Source organism: Ursus americanus, chromosome 25, assembly GCF_024610735.1.
Source record: "Ursus americanus isolate L20-20 chromosome 25, mUrsAme1.1.p, whole genome shotgun sequence".
NCBI classification, from domain to species: Eukaryota; Metazoa; Chordata; class Mammalia; order Carnivora; family Ursidae; genus Ursus; species Ursus americanus.
The window spans coordinates 24,549,664-24,573,245 of NC_142151.1; the positions used below are offsets into that span (position 1 = coordinate 24,549,664).

At 36.9% G+C, this 23,582-nt stretch overlaps 1 protein-coding gene across 9 annotated transcripts in view; it reads right to left on the bottom strand.

Annotated features, from left to right (window-relative positions):
- LMNTD1 (lamin tail domain containing 1) overlaps window positions 1-23,582 on the bottom strand; it is a 475,396-nt gene that overhangs the window by 40,446 nt on the left and 411,368 nt on the right. For 5 of the 9 annotated variants that reach the window (XM_087855705.1, XM_087855703.1, XM_087855702.1 and 2 more), the window contains exons 2-3: window positions 7,403-7,587; window positions 4,445-4,579 (exon numbers count right to left, since the gene is read on the bottom strand). In XM_087855705.1, coding sequence (XP_087711831.1) covers window positions 4,445-4,473 — 29 coding nt within the window. In that variant the 5' untranslated portion in view covers window positions 4,474-4,579; window positions 7,403-7,587. Of the gene's footprint in view, window positions 1-4,444; window positions 4,580-7,402; window positions 7,588-23,582 lie in introns of those variants that run through there. The other 4 variants (XM_087855709.1, XM_087855706.1, XM_087855707.1 and 1 more) reach the window with 1 other exon arrangement.

Below are 23,582 nucleotides of genomic sequence, written 5' to 3' on the forward strand. Positions count from 1 at the left end.
GGAAAAGTACGTGAGTGCATGTTCCCATCAGCCAGACTAAAAACCTCACAATTCATGGGCCATTGGGTAGAGTGCTCAGAAGAGTCTTGCCTCAATAGTGAGGATTAATTAGCCATTGCTCTGCTGCCAGCTAACAACTTTTGTTTTTTTTGGTTTATTTATACATTTTTAAATTAAAATTCAATTAACATATAACATATTACTAGTTTCAGAGGTAGAGTTCACTGATTCATCAGTCTTATATAATACCCAGTGCTCATTACATCATGTGCCCTCCTTAATGTCCATAACCCAGTTACCCCATCCTTCCCTTCCAGCAACCCTCAGTTTGTTTCCTATGAGTAAGAGTCTCTATAGTTTGTCTCCTTCTCTGATTTTTGCCTTGCTTTATTTTTCCCACTTGTTCCCTATGATCCTGTTTTGTTTCTTAAATTCCACATATGAGTGAGATCATATGATAATTCTTTCTCCAACTGACTTATTTCACTTAGCATAATACACTCTAGTTCTGTCTGTGTCCTTATAATTGGCAAGATTTCATTTTTGATGGCTGAGTAGTATTCCAGTGTGTGTGTGTGTGTGTGTGTGTGTGTGTGTGTGTATGTATATATATATACCACATCTTCTTTGCCCATTCATTTGTCAATGGCCATCTGGGCTCTTTCAATAGTTTGGCTATTGTGGACATTGCTGTTATAAACACTGGGGTGGAGGTGCCCCTTGGATCACTACATTTGTAACTTTGCGGTATAAACCTAGTAGTGCAATTGCCGTGTTGTAGGGCAGCTCTATTTTCAACTTTTTTGAGGAACCTCCATACTGTTTTCCAGAATGGCTACACCAGCTTGCATTCCCATCAACAATGTAAGAGAGTTCCCTTTTCTCCCCATTGTCTCCAACATCTGTCGTTTACTGACTTGTTAATTTTAGCCGTTCTGACTGTGTGAGGTGGTATCTCATTGTGGTTTTGATTTGTATTTCCCTGGTGTAAAGTGATGTGGAGCACTTTTTCATGTGTCTGTTGGCCATTTGTATGTCTTCTTTAGAGAAATGTCTGTTTATGTCTTCTGCCTATTTTTGATTGGATTTTTTGTTCCTTGGGTGTTGAGTTTGATAAGTTCTTTATAGATCTTGGATACCAGTCCTTTATCTGATAAGACATTTGCAAATATCTTCTCCCATTCTGTCAGTTGTCTTTTGGTTTTATCCACTGCTTCCTTTGCTGTGCAAAAGCTTTTTATCTTCATCAAATCCCAATAGGTCATTTTTGCCTTCATTTCCCTTGCCTTTGAGACATGTCTAGCAAGAAGTTGTTGCAACCAAGGTCACAGAGGTTACTGCCTGTGTTCTCCTCTAGGATTTTGATGGATTCCTGTCTCACATTTGGGTCCTTCATCCATTTGAGTCTACTTTTGTGTATGGTATAAGTAAATGGTCCAGTTTCATTCTTCTGCATGTGGCTGTCCAATTTTCCCACACCATTTGTTGACAAGACTGTCTTCTCTCTATTGGATATTCTTTCCTGCTTTGTTGAAGATTAGCTGACCATAGAGTTGAGGGTCCATTTCTGGGTTCTCTATTCTGTTCCACTGATCTATGTGTCTGTTTTTGTGCCAGTACCATACCATCTTGATGATTACAGCTTTGTAATAGAACTTGAGGTCCAGGATTGTGATGCCACCAGCTTTGGTTTTCTTTTTCAAAATTCCTTCAGTTATTCAGGGTCTCTTCTGGTTCCATACAAATTTTAGGATTATTTGTTCCAGCTCTGTGAAAAAAGTTGATGGTATTTTGATAGGGATTGCACTGAATGCAGAGATTGCTCTAGGTAGTATAGACATTTTACAGTATTTGTTTTTCCAATCCATGAGCATGGAACGTTTTTAAATTTCTTTGTGTCTTCCTCAATTTCTTTCAAGAGTATTCTATAGTTTTCTGAGTACAGATCCTTTGCCTCTTTTGTTAGGTTTATATCTAGGTATCTTACGATTTTTGGTGCAATTATAAATGGGATTGACTCCTTAATTTCTCTTTCTTCTGTCTCATTGTGTATGGAAATGCAACCCATTTCTGTGCATTAATTTTATATCCTGCCACTTTGCTGAATTCCTGTATGAGTTCTAGCAATTTTGGGGTGGAGTCTTTTGGGTTTTCCACACAAAGTATCATGCCACCTTCGAAGAGTGAGAGTCTGACTTCTTCTCCGCCAGTTTGGATGCCTTTTATTTCTTTTTGTTGTCTGATTGCTGAGGCTAGGACTTCCAGTACTATGTTGAACAACAGTGGTGATAGTGGACATCCCTGCTCTGTTCTGACCTTAGGGGAAAAGCTCTCAGATTTTCCCCACTGAGGATAATATTTGCTGTGGGCTTTTCGTAGATGTCTTTTATGATATTGAGGTATGTTCCCTCTATCCCTACACTGTGAAGAGTTTTAATCAACAAAGGATGCTGTATTTTGTTAAAGGCTTTTTCTACACCTATTGAGAGGATCATATAGTTCTTGTCCTTTCTTTTATTAATGTAGTGTATCACATTGATTGAGCCAATTTTCTGAAAGTGCTTCTACAGCAGCACCTGTACCATTCATATGTATAAATCAGGTAATTGTACATCGAGCCACTTCACTGTGTACGTAATTAGTCTACTTTACATATGTAAATCAATTATCTTATATACAGTTTGCCAACTTCTTGCTTTCCTTTATTTTTCCCCCACGTTGTAAGTTCAGATAGATCAGATTCCCGAAATACCATTTTAATAAACTACCAGTTTTTTGTTTTTTGTTTTTTCTCAAGCCATTTAGGGATATTTCCAATTCCTCCATCTGATAATAAAACACAAGGACAAAGTTCAAAGAAGCTGTTAAGTCCCTACTGATTCATTATATCAGGAAGCTGCTTTACTTGTACTGGATGTTCCCAATGCTTTTATTCAATCTTTTCTGCTCTCACAAAAGAACATTTCACTATGCTCAGGTGTCTCCAACTGTCACATAATTCCAAGTGACAATACTGAGAAATGACAATATAATTAGATTACAGATTTGATAGGCATAAAACACAATGACTGATCTCATTCAATTTTTTTAAACTCTGGGCAAAGATCTATACCTTCTAACCTTGCCCATTTAGGTCTACCTGAATCTCCACTCAAATGCTAATCTACCAATAATTCCAGATGGGAAAAAAATTAAAGATGCATTATTGAAAATGTTTCAAAGGATATAAAGATACAGAATTTTGTTCAAGACTACATTAAGGATCAGCACAGCATTAGATCTCAAATATACAAACATAAGCATGAAGTAAACCTTGAAAATTCTCCATTTATTTAAGGCAAAATGTTTTAAGTTCATAATGTATATTCTGTTACTTAGGTGAAGTTTAGATGACTAAAAGTTTTGCTTTGCTTTAATATGTGATTTAACTAAACTATAAAGCAATCTTAACAGAGAAAAACAAAGTAATTCTCAAATCATAATATGCTGCCTATTTTTAAAGAACACAACTGGTTATTTAAAAAAACTTTTAAACTTCTATAAAAACCATGATAGAAAAAATATAAAGTACTTAAACAATACAATTTATATGTGTGTCACTGCAGAAAAACCAGCAGAACATTCTGAAAGAAATACAATAATCAAATGCTAATAAAATCATAATGAACACAGTAAATGTTATTACAGTGAACCAATGAAGGTTTTACTAGTCCTGAGTTTAATAAAAGCAACTATTAAAAACACTTGTGAATTTCATCAGAATTCATGATTACCTCACTTTAATAATATTCAATGAAAATTAGAAAAACTACCTTCTTCTAGGACTGGCAGTTACCTTAACAGGGCACCTTCCCAGATGTATGCCTGCATCGGAAAGAACTGTCCAAACCTACTCTCAGGAGACTCTACAGTTTCCCTTTGGTGACTTGCTTGGTATTCAACACCATTTCTGATATGGTTTTTTCCTCATAAATGTAAATACCTGGTTCTGTGGTTTATGACATTAGTATTCAATGAGGACAGAAAAAAAAATCACGGCTTACCATTTTTGTCTAATGAAGCCTCACTTACATTAATTTTCTTTCATACCCTAGCACCTGGCACAGAGCCTCTGTCACATGTTAGCTGAACAAAATACGGATGAATAAATCAATTTTATAATGAAATCTCTTTTATGCTTGTTCTTCTGCAAGGCAAAGAATCCCTGTCTTTTATTGTGGAGATGTTTCCTCTTAGTCATTAATAGCCTTCGTGGCTTTCCTTTAATTTCCTAATGTGTCTTAAAAGCATGAGGCCAGAAAGGAGCACAATGTTCTGCTGAGGCTGTGACCAGTCAGGAACATACTAAAGGAAGGGTTTCCTGGTGTCGATGATACGTAAACATGCAGTCATTCCGAGACCACACTGTGAATTTCCACACGTAGAATAATGTTGAATCACTTACCTCAAGAACCAACCACAGCTTGTCTCCATTTATTTTATCCTTCTTAAAGTACATGCCATAGAACCTCACCACATTGGGGTGGTCGGAAAGCGTCTTTCAGATGTTATACTCTGCTTCAATCTCTTCATCGATATCCTAGTTTTGAAAAGTCATAGGAAGAAAACCATGAGAAAAACATGAATTATGTCAAAGAGACACATTAGAGCACACCAAGTAGAGAATTTAATTTTGTCAAAGCAAGGTTATAATAATGGCTTTTACTGTGCTCAATTGTACGTATTGAAATTTCTCATGCCATTATGTAAGGGGAGAGATTGTGATTTTCCCGCTAATCAAATACATCTCTAATTATGTTCATTTCACTGAGTTAAAAAGGGACAAATGAAAGACTATTTTTGTATGCAATTAGAAAGAAACATACATGAAGAAGGACTCCAGAGAATATTCCTTTCTTTGTAGTGTTAACTTTGTTTCAGTGGCAAAGCCATTGACTTGAAATAAAAACTTTTAGCTGGTTCATTTTGTTCCTTTGAAATACAGGATATGTAGAAGCCTTCAAAAACTAGTCATATAAGGAATAAATTCCTACTTTTCCAAAAAAGTAAAATCAAGTTAGACTTAAGATGGCATCCAGGCTTTAGTTAGCGAACAGCCCATTTGCCAGAAGTACAACAGGTTGCTACCCTGCCAACAAAAATGCAAGACAACAACCACTGAGTCGTGTTTTTAGAAAACCACAATACATGAAGCGACTCAGAGTAATAATAAGAGAAAACCTTCGAATGCTGTTCTAACAGTAACATTTAGTGTCCACTTTGTTTTATAACAAAATCATGTAATCACAGAGCCGGATTTAGACCAGAGCTCCAATTTGAGAAAAAGAAGCTAAAGCTCAGAGAGGCTGGTGACAGAGCTGGTTAGGGTAACACGCAGGACTGGCCGGCAAGTCCACTGCCTCCTCCCTTCTAATCCCATTCATTTTATCCCTTTCTCAGATAGAAACGTACTATATCAAAATTCATAACAGTAAGGCTCTTTTAATTAAAAAAAGCCACTTGGTAAAATGCTTGGGATGCATTTAAATTTATTTTATTAAGATTATAATCTCTTGGTTATAAATCTTTTTTATTTGGCTTGTGACATGATGAATGAAGAGGAAATCAATAATTCTGAGAAAAACATATATGTACCATGACAAGAATAAAGGCAGCAAAAGAACCAATTTCATACCATGGTTATGAAACCGATATATTTCATTAAAGCAATAGAACAAAACATGATTTTTAAGGTTCACAGGATATGAAACAGGAGTAAATTATAAAAGAAAAATGGCCATATGTACTCATAATCCATTTGTCCTTCCGCATTAAGAAGTACAGGAATGGGAGAGACACAGTGGTTATGGGGCCAGACACGGGATCCAGCTGGAGCCCTTCCTCTTGCCACCATGAACACTAACCCATACTTTCAAAGAGCAGAGGAGAGAGGTACAGTCACTGTGGTATGGCTTAATTTGTGTCTCTCTTCCTTCAGATTAAATAGTAAGAACTGGGGCACCTGGGTGGCTCAATTGGTTAAGCATCTGCCTTTGGCTCAGGTCATGATCTCAGGGTCCTGGGATGGAGCCCTATGTCAGGCTCCCTGCTCAGCGGGGTGTCTCCTTCTTCCTCAGCCCCTCCCCCACCCCCAATCCCCACTCACGCTCTCTCTCTCTTTCAAATAAACAAATAAAATCTTTTAAAAAAATGGTAAGAACTTTCCAATAGGGAAATATGAAAACATTCAGCATCAGTTAAGCCTGGACATAGTTGTCTCTCTCTTTTTTTTCTTCCAGTGTATCTAATTTATTGCTTGAAAATTCATTGCTCTCCTCTGTTCAAAATAATATGAAACGCTGTAGTTATAATGGGTTTGGTAGAAATAAGCAATCAAAAAAGAAAGCACAACCCTAAGATGCACAGAGACCTGGAGACTTTTTGCAGAGTCCTACAGTTTGTTAGTGTAAGAGCTGTGACAACGACCAGGAGTCTCATGTCCTTCCCAAAACACATCACGTCATCTCTGTCATGTCACACCCCACCATGTGTGCAAGAGTCAAGTAACTGGAGAAACTGCTCTCGATAGAACTTTGGCTATTATCTGGCTCACCCACATGCTGTGGGAGAGCTACATATTTCCCAGGAGATGAGAATGTTCCAAAACAGCCAGTTATCCTTCCCAGAAAAACAACAACAACAACAACAACAACAACAACAAAACAGGGTGGGAGACCTCATCAACTTCTTTATGGTCTTCATGGCCAAAAAAAAAAAAAAAAAAAAAGGCCTAGAAGGTTCCTTATCACACAAGTGCTATTCCAAAAAAAAGCAAGAGGATCCCGACTGGGGTATCATTTGAAGAGGCCATATGCACATGCAATTTCCGTTCTTAATAAGGAAACTCACCCTGATTATAAGTGAATACCATTTCTGCTTTGGAAACATTTCAGCAAACCTGAAAATTAATTTCCCATCTCCGAAAGAAATATCATCTAAAATAAAATATTTCTGGGTTCGCTTAAGAGACATTCTGCCTGAAGCCTAAATAAATGCAGGAGGAAAAAGAGATTTGGCCAAGATGACATTTTAGAATTACTTCTAGACCCTTGAGTCTGTGTTCTTACAATTTTTTTGAAATCTAAAATAACATTAAATCAACCATTGAGCTATGGAGAGCTGCACTTATTTATTTACTTACTTGTATATTTGCTCAATTATTAAATATTTATTGGTCCCTATTGTATATATTAAGTATATAACAAGAAAAACCTAACAAATAGACTTCTTTTTTTTTACATTTTCAACTGTAGTTGACATTGTGACAAATAAATCAAGTTACCTACAGACTTTTTAACTGTTTAGTACAAATAAAAACAAAGTTAATCAGAAAAAAAAAAAAAGGAAAAACAACGTGACATACCTGAATCGGGTCTAGAATTTTCACTGCTGCTTTTTGGCCATTTTTCTTATTCAACACTTTAAAAACCTTCCCGTAAGTTCCTTTGCCAATCGTTTCGGTGATTTCCCATGTATCAGAAGGATCAGGAAAGTTATCAAAGATGATTGTCTTTCCAGTTAATGGAAGCATCTCACAAGTTTAAATCACTGCAGAGAAAAAGCACAGCTTCAGCTACATTTGATTGGGGATATTAAATGGCACACATAAACTCATGGGAAATTACCTAACATTTCACTGATATGATGGAAAATATACAGCAATAACCAAATGTACTCAGAATTATAGAAAATTTTAACTTCAATTCTTTTTGCAAACAGATTAATATGAGTTTAATAATACTTTGTAAATAGGACTTTATTTCTATGTTTAATATAGTCCCATATTAATTGCTCTTCATTCTTTTCATATTAAAATAAGAGGCACATATTTAAATCGCTTTGATATACTGCTTTATACTCAGATATTAATACAATGAATCAAATAATTTAAAATTAACCTTAAAGATGATAAAATTCAATGTAGTCAAGGCAAATCCCACACTTTGAGGTGATTGTGTCTTATATCACTCCTCTATGTAAAACCCAATAATGGGTCCCCTCATATTGCTTTTAGGATGAAATTTAACACAACCTACCAGGTCCTTTAAAGTATGGCCCTTGCTTAATGTCCTAGCCTCATGTCTCAACTCTTCTTCTCCCAGACACTACAAACCAGTCACCAGGATCCTTTAAAGTCATTTATTTCTTGCTTAAGGATCTTAGGAGACATGAATCCCTCCTATTTTCTGCCTGTGGTTTCTTTATTAAATTCCAACACCTTCTTATCTTTCAGATCTTGGCTTAGATGTCATTTCCTCTGAATGTGACCACTCTCCATCCCACTTGGGTTGCATGCCCCACCCCTGTACTTGCATAGCACTCTACCCATGTTTATCAGATCTTATGATATGCCCAACACCTGGCACAGTGTTGAAATAACTAAGAGAATACAGCCAATGAGGTCACGTGACTTTTAAAAGGAGATGTTATATGTAACCTGAAATAAGATCCCAGGTCTCTTGACTTCCCAGTAGTGTTTTTAACTTTCTATAGTCTTCCTCTATTACATTCAACCATTTGTATATAACCACAAAAAAACCACACACACAAAAGAAGTAACAGAAAGAGCTCCCAGAACTTCTGGTGGCCCTTACATTTTTCTCAATTATCTGTGCAAAACCTCACAATCTTCAATGTTAAAAAGTTGCATGCAGTTGTACATGCATACACGCAGAACACATCTATTAATAAATAGGTATTAGTACTACAATAATGTCAGCCCATGAAATTCATTGGTCTAACCACAATTTTCAATCTCAGCCACACTACTGATCCACTGAGTCCTCACTTTCTTTATAGCCATCAACCATGTTCAGTCATCACTCCTTCTCCATTTGCTTCTTCCTCAGCATAAATTCCACAGCTTGAGTTATTATGACTTCCTTGCAAACACCCTCAACATACTCTTCTTCCTCTTTCTCCACCATCAGTCTCCCAGGATAAAAAAAACCAAGTCCGTTAAACCCTACATGTCTTCACACCTGTGCCTGTAGCTAGAGAATAATTACAGAACCATATTGACTGGTTTCACTTCAAATTCAGAATAACAAACCTACAAGTAGACCCTCGACACTGCCTAGAATTCCTACTGTGCTTCCCTGATTTGTCTATTCCTTTCTCATTATTTCACAGTGATCCCTCTCCTCACATTTTTCTGTCCTCAGTTGTTCTTCTTTGCTATCTATCCCCGCCCACAACATTTCCCAACTGATGCCCTTACTTAATAATTAATTGAAAAGATAAAAGCAACAGTAAACGCCTTAAAACTACAAACTTCTCATACTGAAAACCACAAACCAATAAGCATCAAACATGAGTTCATTCTCATTATCCATCATCGATTTTTGCTGTTTGGCCTCAATTAGTCTATTTCTTCAGTTCCTTCTCAGCCTTCAGATTTTGGCTCAAACATCACTTTCTCAGAAAGGACTTTCTTGACCAACCTTCGTAAAGTTAGCTATCCCCACATATTTTATTTCTCCTTTAGAATGTAAGCTACAAAGGAGTATAGACTTTATTTTTACTACTGTATCTGCAATTCCCAGAACAATGCCTAGCACATGGTAGGCAATTAGTAAATCTGGCTAATTGGGCAAATGTTTACCTGTTAATTCTGACAACACAGACCTTAGCTATCTTGTTCACATCCAAATCTAATAATGCCTAACTCTGTGCCTGGCATATAGTAGATGTTAAATATACAGCTGTTGAATAAATTAATCAATATGGTTCTTCAAAAGAAGTTTCTAAATGAGGGAGAAAAAAAAGGATTAGGGAGAGCTGAAAAGAATCTGAAAATCTAAACAAAATAAGGATCATGTTCTGATTCATTGTACTTAAGGGCACATCATCTCATAAATGGCTATGAATGCCTGCTAAAAATTACATCGCTACATAAAAACACATTTATGAATAGGTCTTAGAACACTTAATCTTTATGAAATTTGTGCCTTTGATCCAAAATGCAATGGAATAAGTAGGAGGTAATCAGTAATAATCATCCACTTTAGTGATTTCACAATCAGTGACAAGATAACTACTTCTTACATCTATGTACTTGAGTCATGCAAATAAGCATTTATGCCAACCATCTAATGTAAAAGTTAGACCAAAAGACCAAATTAAATCTTGTTAAATGCCTGAAATAAGCGTTTTTAACCACAAGAAACATTCATTATATGGAATACTGCTTTTCAAGTGGTAATGTTAGTGAATACAATTTTAATTTCTGCTACATTAATTATTAGGAAGTAACTATTGGTATTTAAATATACAGGCATAAGAATGACTGAACACCTAATGTGTGCAGAGTATTTTAGAGTCTTGGGGATACAAAGATAAGCAACTCATGGATAGATATATATAAGTAATATTATGAAAAGTGGCGGATAATAGAAACAAGCCTAAAGTGCTATAGTAGCACAGGTGAAGGAGCAATTAATTCTGAAGTGATCACGAAAAGATACAGAAAATAAGCAGTTTTGGAGCTGGACATTGAACATGAACAGAAGTTTGTCCAAAACATAATTTCCTCTTTAACAATTCTTGGTAAAATAAATATTTAAAGCAGTGCATTGTTATATTATAAAAAAATATAAAACAATAATCACTGAATAACAAAAGCAAAGGAAACAGAGTACACCTAGTCAAATCTCATTTAAAACAAACAAAACTCCCAACAAGTAGGTAAAATGAAGTTGAAATGACTTCCTCAAAATTAAACATTAAAGAAGTCAAAACCTTAAAATAGAAGCAAGTTCTTCTGAATCTTAAGCTATACTTTTTCCAGTACTGATAGATTATTATTTAAGAATAAAACAAAATGTCAGTTAATAAACAACTACTTATTTAATGATTATAGTAGGTTGTATTCTACATGGCAATGAATGTTCATATTTTTTTCTAGTCCTTTAGCACTCACAGAATAAAAAATAATTCTCTAGTTCATAAAATGAAAACTAACTTCTTAATTATATGATCATATGGGCTAAATAACGTTTTGGTATATATACTTACTATATTTTGACATATGTATTTACCATAATTCCAAAAAGGTACTTCCATTTTAAAATCTACATTTTAAAAATGAAGAATCATCTTTCTGAATTGATTTATTATATATTGAACTGCTGAGGGTTTTCTTGGTCACTATAGAAAAAAGACCATATTACAATGAAAAAAGTATCTTACTTCAGGATCTTATCATTCATCTCAACACTTATTTTGATTGCTTTTGTAAACCTTACCTTTATTCTTCTTTACTAAAATAATCAAACTGCCCTCATGCTCATTCTAAAACACAGCAGGACTGATCTCCCATTGGGCTGTGTCTTCCCTCTGCCTGGAATGCTCTTTCTCCAGATATCCATATTGCTTACTCCCTCACTTCCTTTAATTCTTGCATCAGCCATCACCTCCTCAATAAGTCCTATCCTAACCATCCTGTTTAAAATGTTGCCTTGCCCTCCTCCATTCTACCCTACCTCAAAACCCCTGGTCTCCCTTTCCCTGCTCTGTTTTCATAACAGTTTTTACCTCCTTTCATGCTATATAACTTCCTGTTTATTATGTTTTACTTATTGTTTTTCTATACTACTAGAATGTAAGCCTATGAGCATTGAAATTTTATCCAGGTTGTTCACTGATCTATCCCAAAGACTCTAAACCCATGACTGGCACAGAGGAAGTTCTCAATAAGTATTTGTTGAATACTGGATAGAGATGAATAAACACAGTAGCTAGAAAAATTTCAGATGATTTTACCAATGAATTCAATCAAATATTTAAGAAAGAAAGAATGTCATCTTATGCAATCTTTTTTCAGGGACTAGAAATAGAGGGAACACCTGAAAGCACCTACAAAGAGATAGAAATTAAAAAAAAAAAAAAAAAAAGAACCAAACAGAAATCCCAGATATGAAAATTAAAATACTTGAATTGAAAAAAAATCCCCTAGAGGAGTTTAATAACAGACTTGAACAGGCAGAAGAAAACCAGCAAACTTAAAGCCAAGTCATTTGAAATTATCAAGTCTGAGGAGCAAAAAGAAAAAAGAATGTAGAAAAATGAACAGAGCCTAAGGGACTTCTGAGATACCATCAAGAGGACCAATATAAGCAAAGAAGGAAAAGGAGGAGAGGGAGGGGGTGGGGGAGGAGGAGGAAGAGGAAGAAGAAAAAGGAGAAAGAGAATGAGGCAGGGAGATTATTTGAAGAAATAATGACCAAAAACATAAATTTAAGGAAAAGACAGGGATGTACAAATCCATGCAGATGGATCTACAAATCCAAGAAGCCCAACAAACTGCAAGGATAAATCCAAAGAAACCCATACTGAGACACATTATTATGAAGCTATCAAAAGACAAAGACAAAGAAGGAATCTTAAAGGCAACAAGAGAAAAGCAACTCAACATTTACAAGATTTTCCAGCAGAAACCTTATAAGTCAGAAGGCAGTGGGACAATATAGTTAATGTGCTGAAAGAAAAACTTGTCAAATGAGAATTTTATACGCGGCAAAGCTGTCCTTCGAATACGAGAAAGAAATTAACATTTCCCCAAATAAATAAGAGCTGAGTGAGTTCACTACAACTAGATCTGTCCTACAAGAACCGCTAAAGAGAGTCCCGCAGGTTGAAATAAAGGATGCTGGACATTATATAATGATAAAAGGATTAACTCACCAAGAAGATATAACAATTATAAATATATATGCACAAAACATCAAGGCTCCAAAATATATAAAATAAACATTGATGTAATTGAAGAAGAAATAAATAGCTCTACAATAATAGCAGAAAACTTCAATAGCCTGCCTTCTGCAACAGATAAAACAATGAAACAGAGATCAGTAAGGAAATATAGGTCCTGAACAACACTGTAGACCAATCTGATCTAAGAGACAAATACAGAATGCTCCATCTAACAATAGCAGAATACACATTTTTCTCAAGTGTAAATGGAACATTCTTCAAGATAAACCATATGTTAGGCCACAAAACAAGTCTTAATAAAATTTAAGACTGAAAACATACAAAATACCTTTTTCAATCAGAACATAATGGAACTAGAAATCAGTTGAAAGAAAATGGAAAAATCCACATATATGTGGAAATTAAACAACACACTATTGAACAATTAATGAGTCCTACAAGAAATCACAAGGAAAATTAGAAAATATCTTGAAGCAAATGAGACTACAATACAGCAAAACTTAGGGGATGCAACAAAAGCAGTGCTAAGAGGCAAATTAATAAGTATAAAAGTTTATGTTAAAAAAGAAGAAAAATCTCAAATCCTAGTTATACCCTAAAACTAGAATTAGAGGAAGAGGAACAAATTAAACCCAAAAGTAATAAAAAGAAATAATAAATATTAGAGCAGTGATAAATAAAATAGAAAAGAGAAAAACAATAGAAAAAAATCAACAAAACCAAGAGTTGGTTCTTCAAGAGATAAACAAAATTGAAAAACCTTTAGTTAGACTAAGAAAAAAAATGGAGAAGACACAAATAAGTAAAACCAGAAATGAAAGAGGGGGCATTACTACTGATTTAATAAAAATAGAAAGGATTGAACTAGGACGATTACATGCCCACACAATGGATAAACTAGATGAAATGGACAAATTCCTAAAAACACACAAGCTACCAAGACTGAATCATGAAAAAATTAAAAATCTGAATAGGCCTATAATTAGTGAGGAAATTGAATCAGTAATCAAAAAACTCTCAACAACAAAAGAAGCCCAGGACCACATAGATTTCCTGGTTAATTCTACTAAACATTAAAGGAAAATTAACACTTAAACAAAAATTAACACCTTAAACTCTTAACAAGCAAGGACTAAGAATCCTTAAACTCTTCCAAAAATATAAGAGGAATGACCAGTGCCTAACTCATTCTATGAGTCCAGTTTTACCCTAATACCAAAGCCAGGCAAAGACCCTACAAGAAAAGAAAACTGCAGACCAATATCCCAATAAACACTGATACGAAAATCTTCAAATAAAATACCATCACTCTGAATTCAATAGCATATTCAAAGGGTCTCAACAGCATATTCAAAGGATCATATACAATGACCAACTGGGATTTATTCCTGGAATGCAAATCAATCAATGAAAATCGACCAATGAATACATGTCATTAACAAAATGAAGAGTAAAGAAATGATCATTTAAATTGATGCAGAAATGCATCTGATAAAATTTAATACTCATTTAAGATTAAAAAAAATATTCTAAACTAAGAATAGAAGAAAACTCCCTGGACATAATAAAGGCCATCTATGAAAAACCCATCGCTAACATCACACTCATTGGTGAAAGACTAAAAGCCTTTCTTCCAAGAACAGGAACAGGCAAGGAAGCCTACTTTTGCCATTTCTATTCAATACAGTACCAGAAGTCCTTGCCAAAGCAAGCAGTCAAGAAAAAGAAAAAACATCCATGGATAAAGAAGATGTAGTATATACATAAAATGGAATACTAGTCGGCCATCAAAAAAATGAAATCTTGCCATTTGCAACAATGTGGATGGAACTAGAAGGTATCAGGCTAAGCAAAATAAGTCAATCAGAGAAAGACAACTATCACATGATTTCACTCATATGTGGAATTTAAAAAACAAAACAGAGGAGCATAGAGGAAGAGAGGGAAAAATAAAACAAGACGAAATCAGAGAGGGAGTCAAACAAAAAGAGACTATAGGAAACAAACTGAAGGTTGCTGCAGGGGAGAGCAGTGGGGAGATGGGGTAACTGGGTGATGGGCATTAAGAAGGGCATGTGATGTAAAGAGCACTGGGTGTTATATAAGACAGATGAATCACTGAACTCTAATTCTGAAACTAATAATACCCTATATGCTAATTAATTGAATGTAAATAAAATTAAACTAAAAAAAAAGAATAAAGCCTTCCTGTATCAAAAGTAAAAAAAAAAAAAAAAGACATCCAAATTGGAAGAGAAGATTAAAATTATCTCTATTTCTCTATTCACAGATAACTTGATCTTATATGTAAAGAACCCTAAAGAAGCCACAAAAAGACTGTTAGAACTAATCAATGAATTCAGAAAAGTTTTGGGGTGCAAAATCAGTGTCATTTCTATACACTAACAATGAATCTGAGAAGGAAATTCAGAAAACAGTTCTATTTACAATAGCACTAAAAAGAATAAAATACTTAGGAATAAATTTAAGCAAGGCAGCAAGAGACCTGTACAGTGAAAACTATAAAACACTGTTGAAAGATATTAAACAAGACACAAAGAAAGGTAAAGACATCCTGTGTTCACATATTGGAAGATTTGATATTGTTAAGATGTCAATACTATCCCAAACAATTTATAGATGCATTCCCTATCAAAATCCCAAAAAAGAAATAGAAAAAAATCCATCCTAAAATTCATATGGAATCTCAAAGACTCTTAACACAAACAATACTAAACAGAAGGATAAAGTTGGAGGTCTCACACTTCCTGATTTCAAAACTTACTTCAAAGTTACAATAATCAAAACAATGTGATACTGGCATAAAGACAGACATACAGAACAAAAGAATAAATTAGAGAGCCCAAAAATAAAACTTCACATATACGATGTTCAAATGATTTTCAATGATTTTCAACAAGACTGCCAAGACCATTAAATAGGGGAAGAACAATCTTTTCAACAACTGGTGCTGAGAAAACTGGATAACCATATGTAAAAGAATGAAGTTGAATCCTTATGTTACACCATATACAAAAAATTGACCCCCTGCATCAGGCTCCCAGATCAAAGGGGAGTCTGCTTGGGACTCTCTCTCTTTCCGTCTGCCCCTCCCCCCATGATCTCTCTCTCTCTCAAAAAAATAAATAAACCTTTAAAAAAAAAAAGAAAGATTGAAAAAATTAACCCCAAATGCATCAAAGACTTAAACATAAGAGCTTAAACTATAGAACTTAGAAGAAAACATAGGGGGAAAAGCTTCATAACAGTGGATGTGGCAATGACTTCTTGGATATGACACTAAAACACAGGCAACAGAAAAAAAATAGATAAACTGGATTTCATAAAAACTCTTGTGAATCAAAGGACACTATCAACAGAGTGAAAAGACAACCTGCAGAATTATAAGAAAATATTTGCAAGTCATGTATCTTATAAAGGTTAACCAGAATGTAAAATGAACTCCTACAGGACAACAACAAAATAACTCAATTTAAAATATGGGCAAAGGACTTGAATAGATACTTGTCCAAAAAGATATACAAATGGCCAATAAGCAAATGAAATGATGCTCATCACCACTAATCATTAGGAAAATGCAAACCAAAACCATAATGAGATACTACTTCACACCCATTAGGACGGCTATTATCAAAAACACAGAAAACAACTGTTGTTGAGGTTGGGAGAAATTGGAACTCTTGTGCCTTGCTGGCGGGAATGTAAATTAGTGTAGCTGCTGCAGAAAATGGGATAGTGGCTCCTCAGAAAAACACAGAATTAACAACAATTCTACTTTTGGGTATATATTCAAAAGAATTGAAACCAGGTTCTCAAAGAGATATATGTATATCCATGTTCATAGCCGTATTATTCACAGCAGCTAAAAGGTGGGAGCAATGCGCCATGTCTATCAATGGATGACATTCATTGATACGATGTTGTATAGACATACAATGGAATATTATTCAGTCTTAGAAGGGAAAGGACATTCTGACACATGCTACAACATGGATTAGCCTAGGAGACATTACGCTTACCGAAAAAGGGCAGCCACAAAAGGGCAACTATTGCATGGTTCCTTTATATAGAGTACCTAGAACAGTCAAACTCAGAGATGGAAAGTCGAGTTGTGGTTACTAGAGACTTGGGGGAAGGAGAATGAATGGAAATTGTTGTTCAATGGGTAGAGTTTCAGTTTAAGAAGATAAAAAAGTTCTGGAGATGGATGGTGGTGATAATAGTTCAACAATAGGAAGGGACTTAATCTCACCAAACTGCGCACTTAAAAATGATTAAAAGGATAAATTGTATGTAACGCGCATTTTGACATGATAAAAATGTTACTCGGGATGCAGCAGAGGGAAACAAAGTAATGAAAAAGAGGAAAGCCTAACTGAAAGATATGGAAAAGAGAATGGAATGGTCCACTTGCCCTCAGATCCACGCATAACCTTCCATGTCCTGAGTCTGGGGAGCTGATATCTCAAAACCGTATTTCCCACCCTACTTGTTCCCTTGGCTTCCTCCTCTGCTAAATTCTGTCTGTGAGAGTCTCAGGCAGGAGACTGGATGGGAGGAGGAAGGGATACCAGGATATTTCTCCTCTGCTGTGTCTGGGTTTTATGGTGTCTCCATCAGTGGCTATATCTCCACGGTCCCTGTTTCTGTAAGGCAGAACCTGCCATGGTTCGAGGGGGCCTCAGCTTCTGGGATCTGGTAAGACCATCTCTGTATTGCAAGCCTACAGCCCAAGCAGTGACAAGAGTTTTTTGCTATTGCTAAACATAAACGGCCTCACTATGCCCTGTTTGGCATTCAGATGTCCCAAAACATTTCTAACTAGTTTTTCACATGTCTTAGTCTGTTCAGGCTGCGATAACAAAAACGCCATAAATTGGGTGGCTTTTAAACAACAAATACTTATTTCTCCCAGTTCTAGAGCTGGGAAGTCCAATGTCATGTGCTGGTAAATTCAATGTCTGGTGAGGGCCCACTTTCTAGACAGCTGTGTTTTCACAATAACCTCACATGGCGGAGAAGCTGAGCTAGATTTCTGGGGTCTCTTTTATGGGACATTAATCTTATTCGTGAGGCTCCTCATAACCTAATCACCTCCAAAGACCCTACCTCCCAACATCCTGGTGGTCAGGATTTCAACATAGGAATTTTAGAAGGACACAAACATTCAGACCAGAGCACCATCTGAAATTCCCTGTTGAAGCATCCAGTATTAACTGTTTTCTAGACTGACTCAGTCCAACACACATCCATTTGAGAAGGAAAGAATAGACAGAATGGAGAAAAAGCAACAGGTAATGGCTGAGAGTTTCCCCAAAGAGGTGAAAGGTGTGAACACTCAAATTTAGGAAGCTCAAGTAGGGTAGATAAAAAGAAATCCACAGTTAGATACACACCACAGTAACACCAAAGACAAAGAAAAGCTCTTAAAACCAATCAACCAGAAAATATATATTACATGTAGAGGAAAACAATTAGAATGACTGCTGATATTTCTTTTCGTTAAGATTTATCTTTTAGAGAGAGAGAGGGAGAGCCAGGGGAGGGGCAGAGGGAAATGGAGAGAAGCAGACTCCCTGCTGAGTGGGGAGTGCCACGTGGAGCTCCATCCCAGGACTCATGAGATTATGACCTGGGCAGAAATCAAGAGTCAGACACTCGACCAACTGAGCCACCCAGGTGTCCCTTGACTGCTGATATTTCAATAGAAAGCACTAGTATGTTATATTCAATATATATTCAAATGAAAGAAAATAATTGTTAATCTAAACAGAAGTATCCACAAAAGGATCTTTCATGATCAAAGGCAAGATAAAGACATTTTTCACCAAAAAAAATGTGTGTTTAACAATAATGACCCCTGAGAAAGAGCACGTTTATAGGATACGTTTCAAGAACAATAATGATCCACAAGAAAGGTCTAAATTGCCAAAAAAGGAAAAACAACTGTTATGCACGTGTATAAATCTAAACCAGCACTGACTGCAAGACACAAGAATAGATAATAATGAATGATAATAATAATGAAATGAATAATAATGAATAAAATGAATAATAATGAATAAAATGAATAATAATGAAAAGTGTAGTAATAGGATTTCAATGTTCCTAAATTCCTTATATGGTTAAAGAGGCAGTTAGAAATAATAACTTCAGAGGCGGAGTTAAGATGGCGGAGGACTAAGGGACCCCTTTTTCAGCCAGTCCCCTGAGTCGAGCTGGATAGGTACCAGACCATCCTGAACACCCACGGAATCAGCCTGAGACGCAGGAAGATGCATCTGGATCTCTACAAATGAACATCTCCAGCGCTGAGTATTGAGGTACGAAGCAGGGAGCCGCGAATCCACGCACAGATATCGGAAGATAAACAGAAAGGGGAGGGAGCTGCCGCACTCGGGCGTCGGAAGCGGTAGCCACCTGCACGGGGGAGCGGGCGGACTCGAGGACCGGCACCCGCGAGACAGCAGACTGAGACCGTGAGCCGGGTGCGCGCGCCACCAGACTGAAAACTGGAGCTCCGGTGTGCTCACTGGAACCAGACTGAGACCAGGAGCTCCAGGAATGAGCGGGGCGGCTGGCGGCGGGCGGTGTTAGAAACACAAAGGACAGAGACACGCCGGCCCTGGAAGTGAGGGTTGGGACACCAGGTGTGGGCCGCACATCCCGGGATGCTGCAGGGTTTTTAGCACCACCAACAGAAACAGAGTTAAAGAGGCCAGAAGAGCTCAGTGGAGAGCGGACTGCGATCCCTCTGTTCTGAGACAGAGGCTGAGATTCGGCCACTGCTGCTCTGACTCTCAGAAGAGGCACAGCAAACCGCCAGGGAAAGCCGCCAGAGAACAAAAGCCTGGAAATGCCAGCTCACAGTGTGCCCATCCCCATCCCCCCTCGCAGGGGACACAGAGACTCTACCCAAACAGGGTTGCCTGAGTATCAGCACGGCAGTCCCCTCCCCCAGAAGGCAGGCAGAAAAATCAAGAAGCCCACATCCCTAAGGTCCCTATAAAACAAGGGCGCATGGCCTGGGTCCCGGTCAATAATTTGGGCTCTGGACAACCCCGCAACCTCTCCTCATCAGAATGATGAGAAGAAGAAATCCCCCCCAGCAAAGAAAAGATAATGAGTCTGTGGCCTCAGCCACAGAACTGATGGATATGGATATAACCAAATTATCACAAATGGAATTCAGGGTAACAATGGTCAAGATGATGTGTAGACCTGAAAAAAATATTAATGAAAATATTAATGAGAATATAGAATCTCTAAGGGCGGAAATGAGAGCGAATCTGGCAGAAATTAAAAATGCTATGAATCAAATGCAGTGAAAACTAGATGCTCTGACGGCCAGGGTAAATGAGGCAGAAGAACGAATTAGTGATTTGGAGGATGGGATGGTAGAAGAGAAAGCTAAAACAGAAACTTGGCTCAAAAAAATCCACACTCAGGAATGTAGGTTACGGGAGATTACGGACTCAATGCAACGTTCCAATGTCAGAATCGTGAGCATCCCCGAGGGGGTGGAGAAAGAGAGAGGTCTAGAAGAGATATTTGAACAAATTGTAGCTGAAAACTTCCCTAATCTAGCAAAGGAAACAAGCATTTGTGTCCAAGAGGCAGAGAGGACCCCTCCCAAATTCAACCACGACAAACCTACGCCACGTCACGTCATAGTGCAATTCGCAAATATTAGATCCAAAGATACAGTATTGAAAGTGGCCAGGGCAAAGAAATTTCTCACATACAAAGGCAAAAATATTAGGATTACATCGGACCTGTCTACACAGACCTGGAATGAGAGAAAGGGTTGGGGGGAGGGCATTTTTAAGCTCTTTCAGAGACAAACATGCAGCCAAGGATCCTTTATCCAGCAAGGCTGTCATTCAGAATTGATGGAGAGATAAGGACCTTCCAGAATCGCCAGACACTGACCAATTTTGTAACCACAAAACCAGCCCTACAGGAGATATTAAGGGGGGTTCTATAAAAGTAAAAAGGCCCCAAGAGTGATACAGAACAGAAATTTACAATCTATAGAAACAAAGACTTCACAGGCAACATGACATCATTAAAATCATATCTCTCAATAATCACTCTCAATGTGAATGGCCTGAATGCTCCCATAAAATGCCACAGGGTTGCAGATTGGATAAAAAGGCATGACCCATCCATTTGCTGTCTATAAGAGACTCATTTTGAACCTAAAGATACATCCAGACTGAAAGTGAAGGGATGGAAAACCATTTTTCATGCCAATGGACCTCACAAAAAAGCTGGGGTAGCAATTCTCATATCAGACAGATTGGATTTTAAACTAAAGACTGTAGTTAGAGATACAGAAGGACACTATATTATTCTTAAAGGATGTATCCAACAAGTGGATATGACAATTATAAATATCTATGCCCCCAACAGGGGAGCAGCAAGATACACAAGCCAACTCTTAACCAGAATAAAGAGACATATAGATAAAAATACGTTAATAGTAGGGGACCTCAACACTCCACTCTCAGCAATAGACAGATCACCTAAGCAGAAAATCAACAAAGAAACAAGAGCTTTGAATGCCATACTAGATCAGATGGACCTCATAGATATAAATAGAACACTACACCCCAGAACAACAGAATACTCATTCTTTTCGAATGCACATGGAACTTTCTCCAGAATAGACCATATACTGGGTCACAAAACAGGTCTCAACTGATACCAAAAGACTGAAATTATTTCCTGAATATTCTCAGACCACAATACTTTGAAATTGGAACTCAACCACAAGGAAAATTTGGAAGAAACTCAAACACGTGGAAACTAAGAACCATCCTGCTCAAGAATGATTTGATAAACCAGGAAATCAAAAATCAATTTAAACAATTTATGGAGACCAACGAGAATGAAAACACAACGGTCCAAAACCTATGGGACACTGCAAAGGCAGTCCTAAGGGGAAAATACATAGCCATCCAAGCCTCACTCAAAAGAATAGAAAAATCTAAAATGCAGTTTTTATATTCTCACCTCAAGAAGCTGGAGCTGGAACAGAAGAACAGGCCTAACCCACGCACGAGAAAGCAGTTGATCAATATTAGAGCAGAGATCAATGAATTAGAAACCAGGAGCACAGTAGAGCAGATCAACAGAACTAGAAGCTGGTTCTTTGAAAGAATAAATAAGATTGATAAGCCACTGGCAAGACTTATTCAAAAGAATAGAGAAAGGACCCAAATTAATAAAAGTATGAATGAAAAGGGAGAGGTCACAACCAACACCAATGAAATAGGAAGGATCATTAGAAACTTTTATCAATAGCTTTATGCCAATAAACTAAACAACCTGGAAGAAAAGGATGCCTTCCTTGAAACCTATAAACTACCAAGACTGAAACAGGAAGAAATTGATTTTTTAAACAGACCAATTAATTATGAAGAGATTGAAGCAGTGATCCAAAACCTCCCAAAAAACAAGAGTCCAGGGCCTGACGGATTCCCCGGGGAATTTTACCAAACATTCAAAGAAGAAATAATACCTATTCTTCTGAAGCTGTTTCAAAAAATAGAAGCAGAAGGAAAACTACCAAACTCATTCTATGAGGCCAGTATTACTTTGATCCCCAAACCAGGCAAAGACCCCATCAAAAAGTAGAATTACAGACCGATATCCCTCATGAATATGGACGCCAAATTTCTCAACAAGATCCTAGCCAATAGGATCCAACAGTACATTAAAAGGATTATCCATCATGACCAAGTGGGATTCATCCCTGGGATGCAAGGGTGGTTCAACATTCGCAATTCAGTGTGATAGATCATATCAACACGAAAAGAGTCAAGAACCATATGATCCTCTCAATAGATGCAGAAAAAGCATTTGACAAAATACAGCATCCTTTTCTGATTAAAACCCTTCAGAGTGTAGGGATAAAGGGTACATTCCTCAATTTCATAAAAACCATCTATGAAAAGCCTACAGCAAATATCATTCTCAAGGGGGAAAAGCTGGAAGCCTTTCCCTTAAGATCAGGAACACGACAAGGATGCCCACTCTCACCACTATTATTCAACATAGTACTAGAAGTCCTTGCAACAGCAATCAGAAAACAAAATGGGATAAAATGTATCCAAATCAGCAAAGAAGAAGTCCAACTGTCTCTCTTCGTAGATGACATGATACTCTATATGGAAAACCCAAAAGAATCCACCCCCAAACTACTAGAAGTTATAGAGCAATTCGGTAATGTGGCGGGATACAAAATCAACACTCAGAAATCAGTTGCATTTCTATACACGAACAATGAGACTGAAGAAAGAGAAATTAGGGAATCCATCCCATTTACAATAGCACCAAAAACCATACGTTACCTTGGAATTAACTTAACCAGAGACGTAAAGGACCTATATTCTAGAAACTACAAATCACTCTTGAAAGACATTGAAGAAGACCCAGAAAGTTGGAAAAATATTCCATGCTCATGGATCGGAAGAATTAACGTAGTTAAAATGTCCATGCTACCCAGAGCAATCTACATTTTCACTGCTATCCTGATCAAAATACCAATGACATTTTTCAAAGAACTGGAACAAACAGCACTTAAATTTGTATGGAAACAGAAAAGGCCCGGAATCTCCAAGGAACTGTTGAAAAGGAAAAACAAAGCTGGGGGCATCACAATGCCAGATTTCGAGCTGTACTACAAAGCTGTGATCACAGAGACAGCATGGTACTGGCACAAAAACATACACATAGACCAATGGAACAGAATAGAGAACCCAGAAATGGACCCTCGGCTCTTTGGGCAACTAATCTTTGAC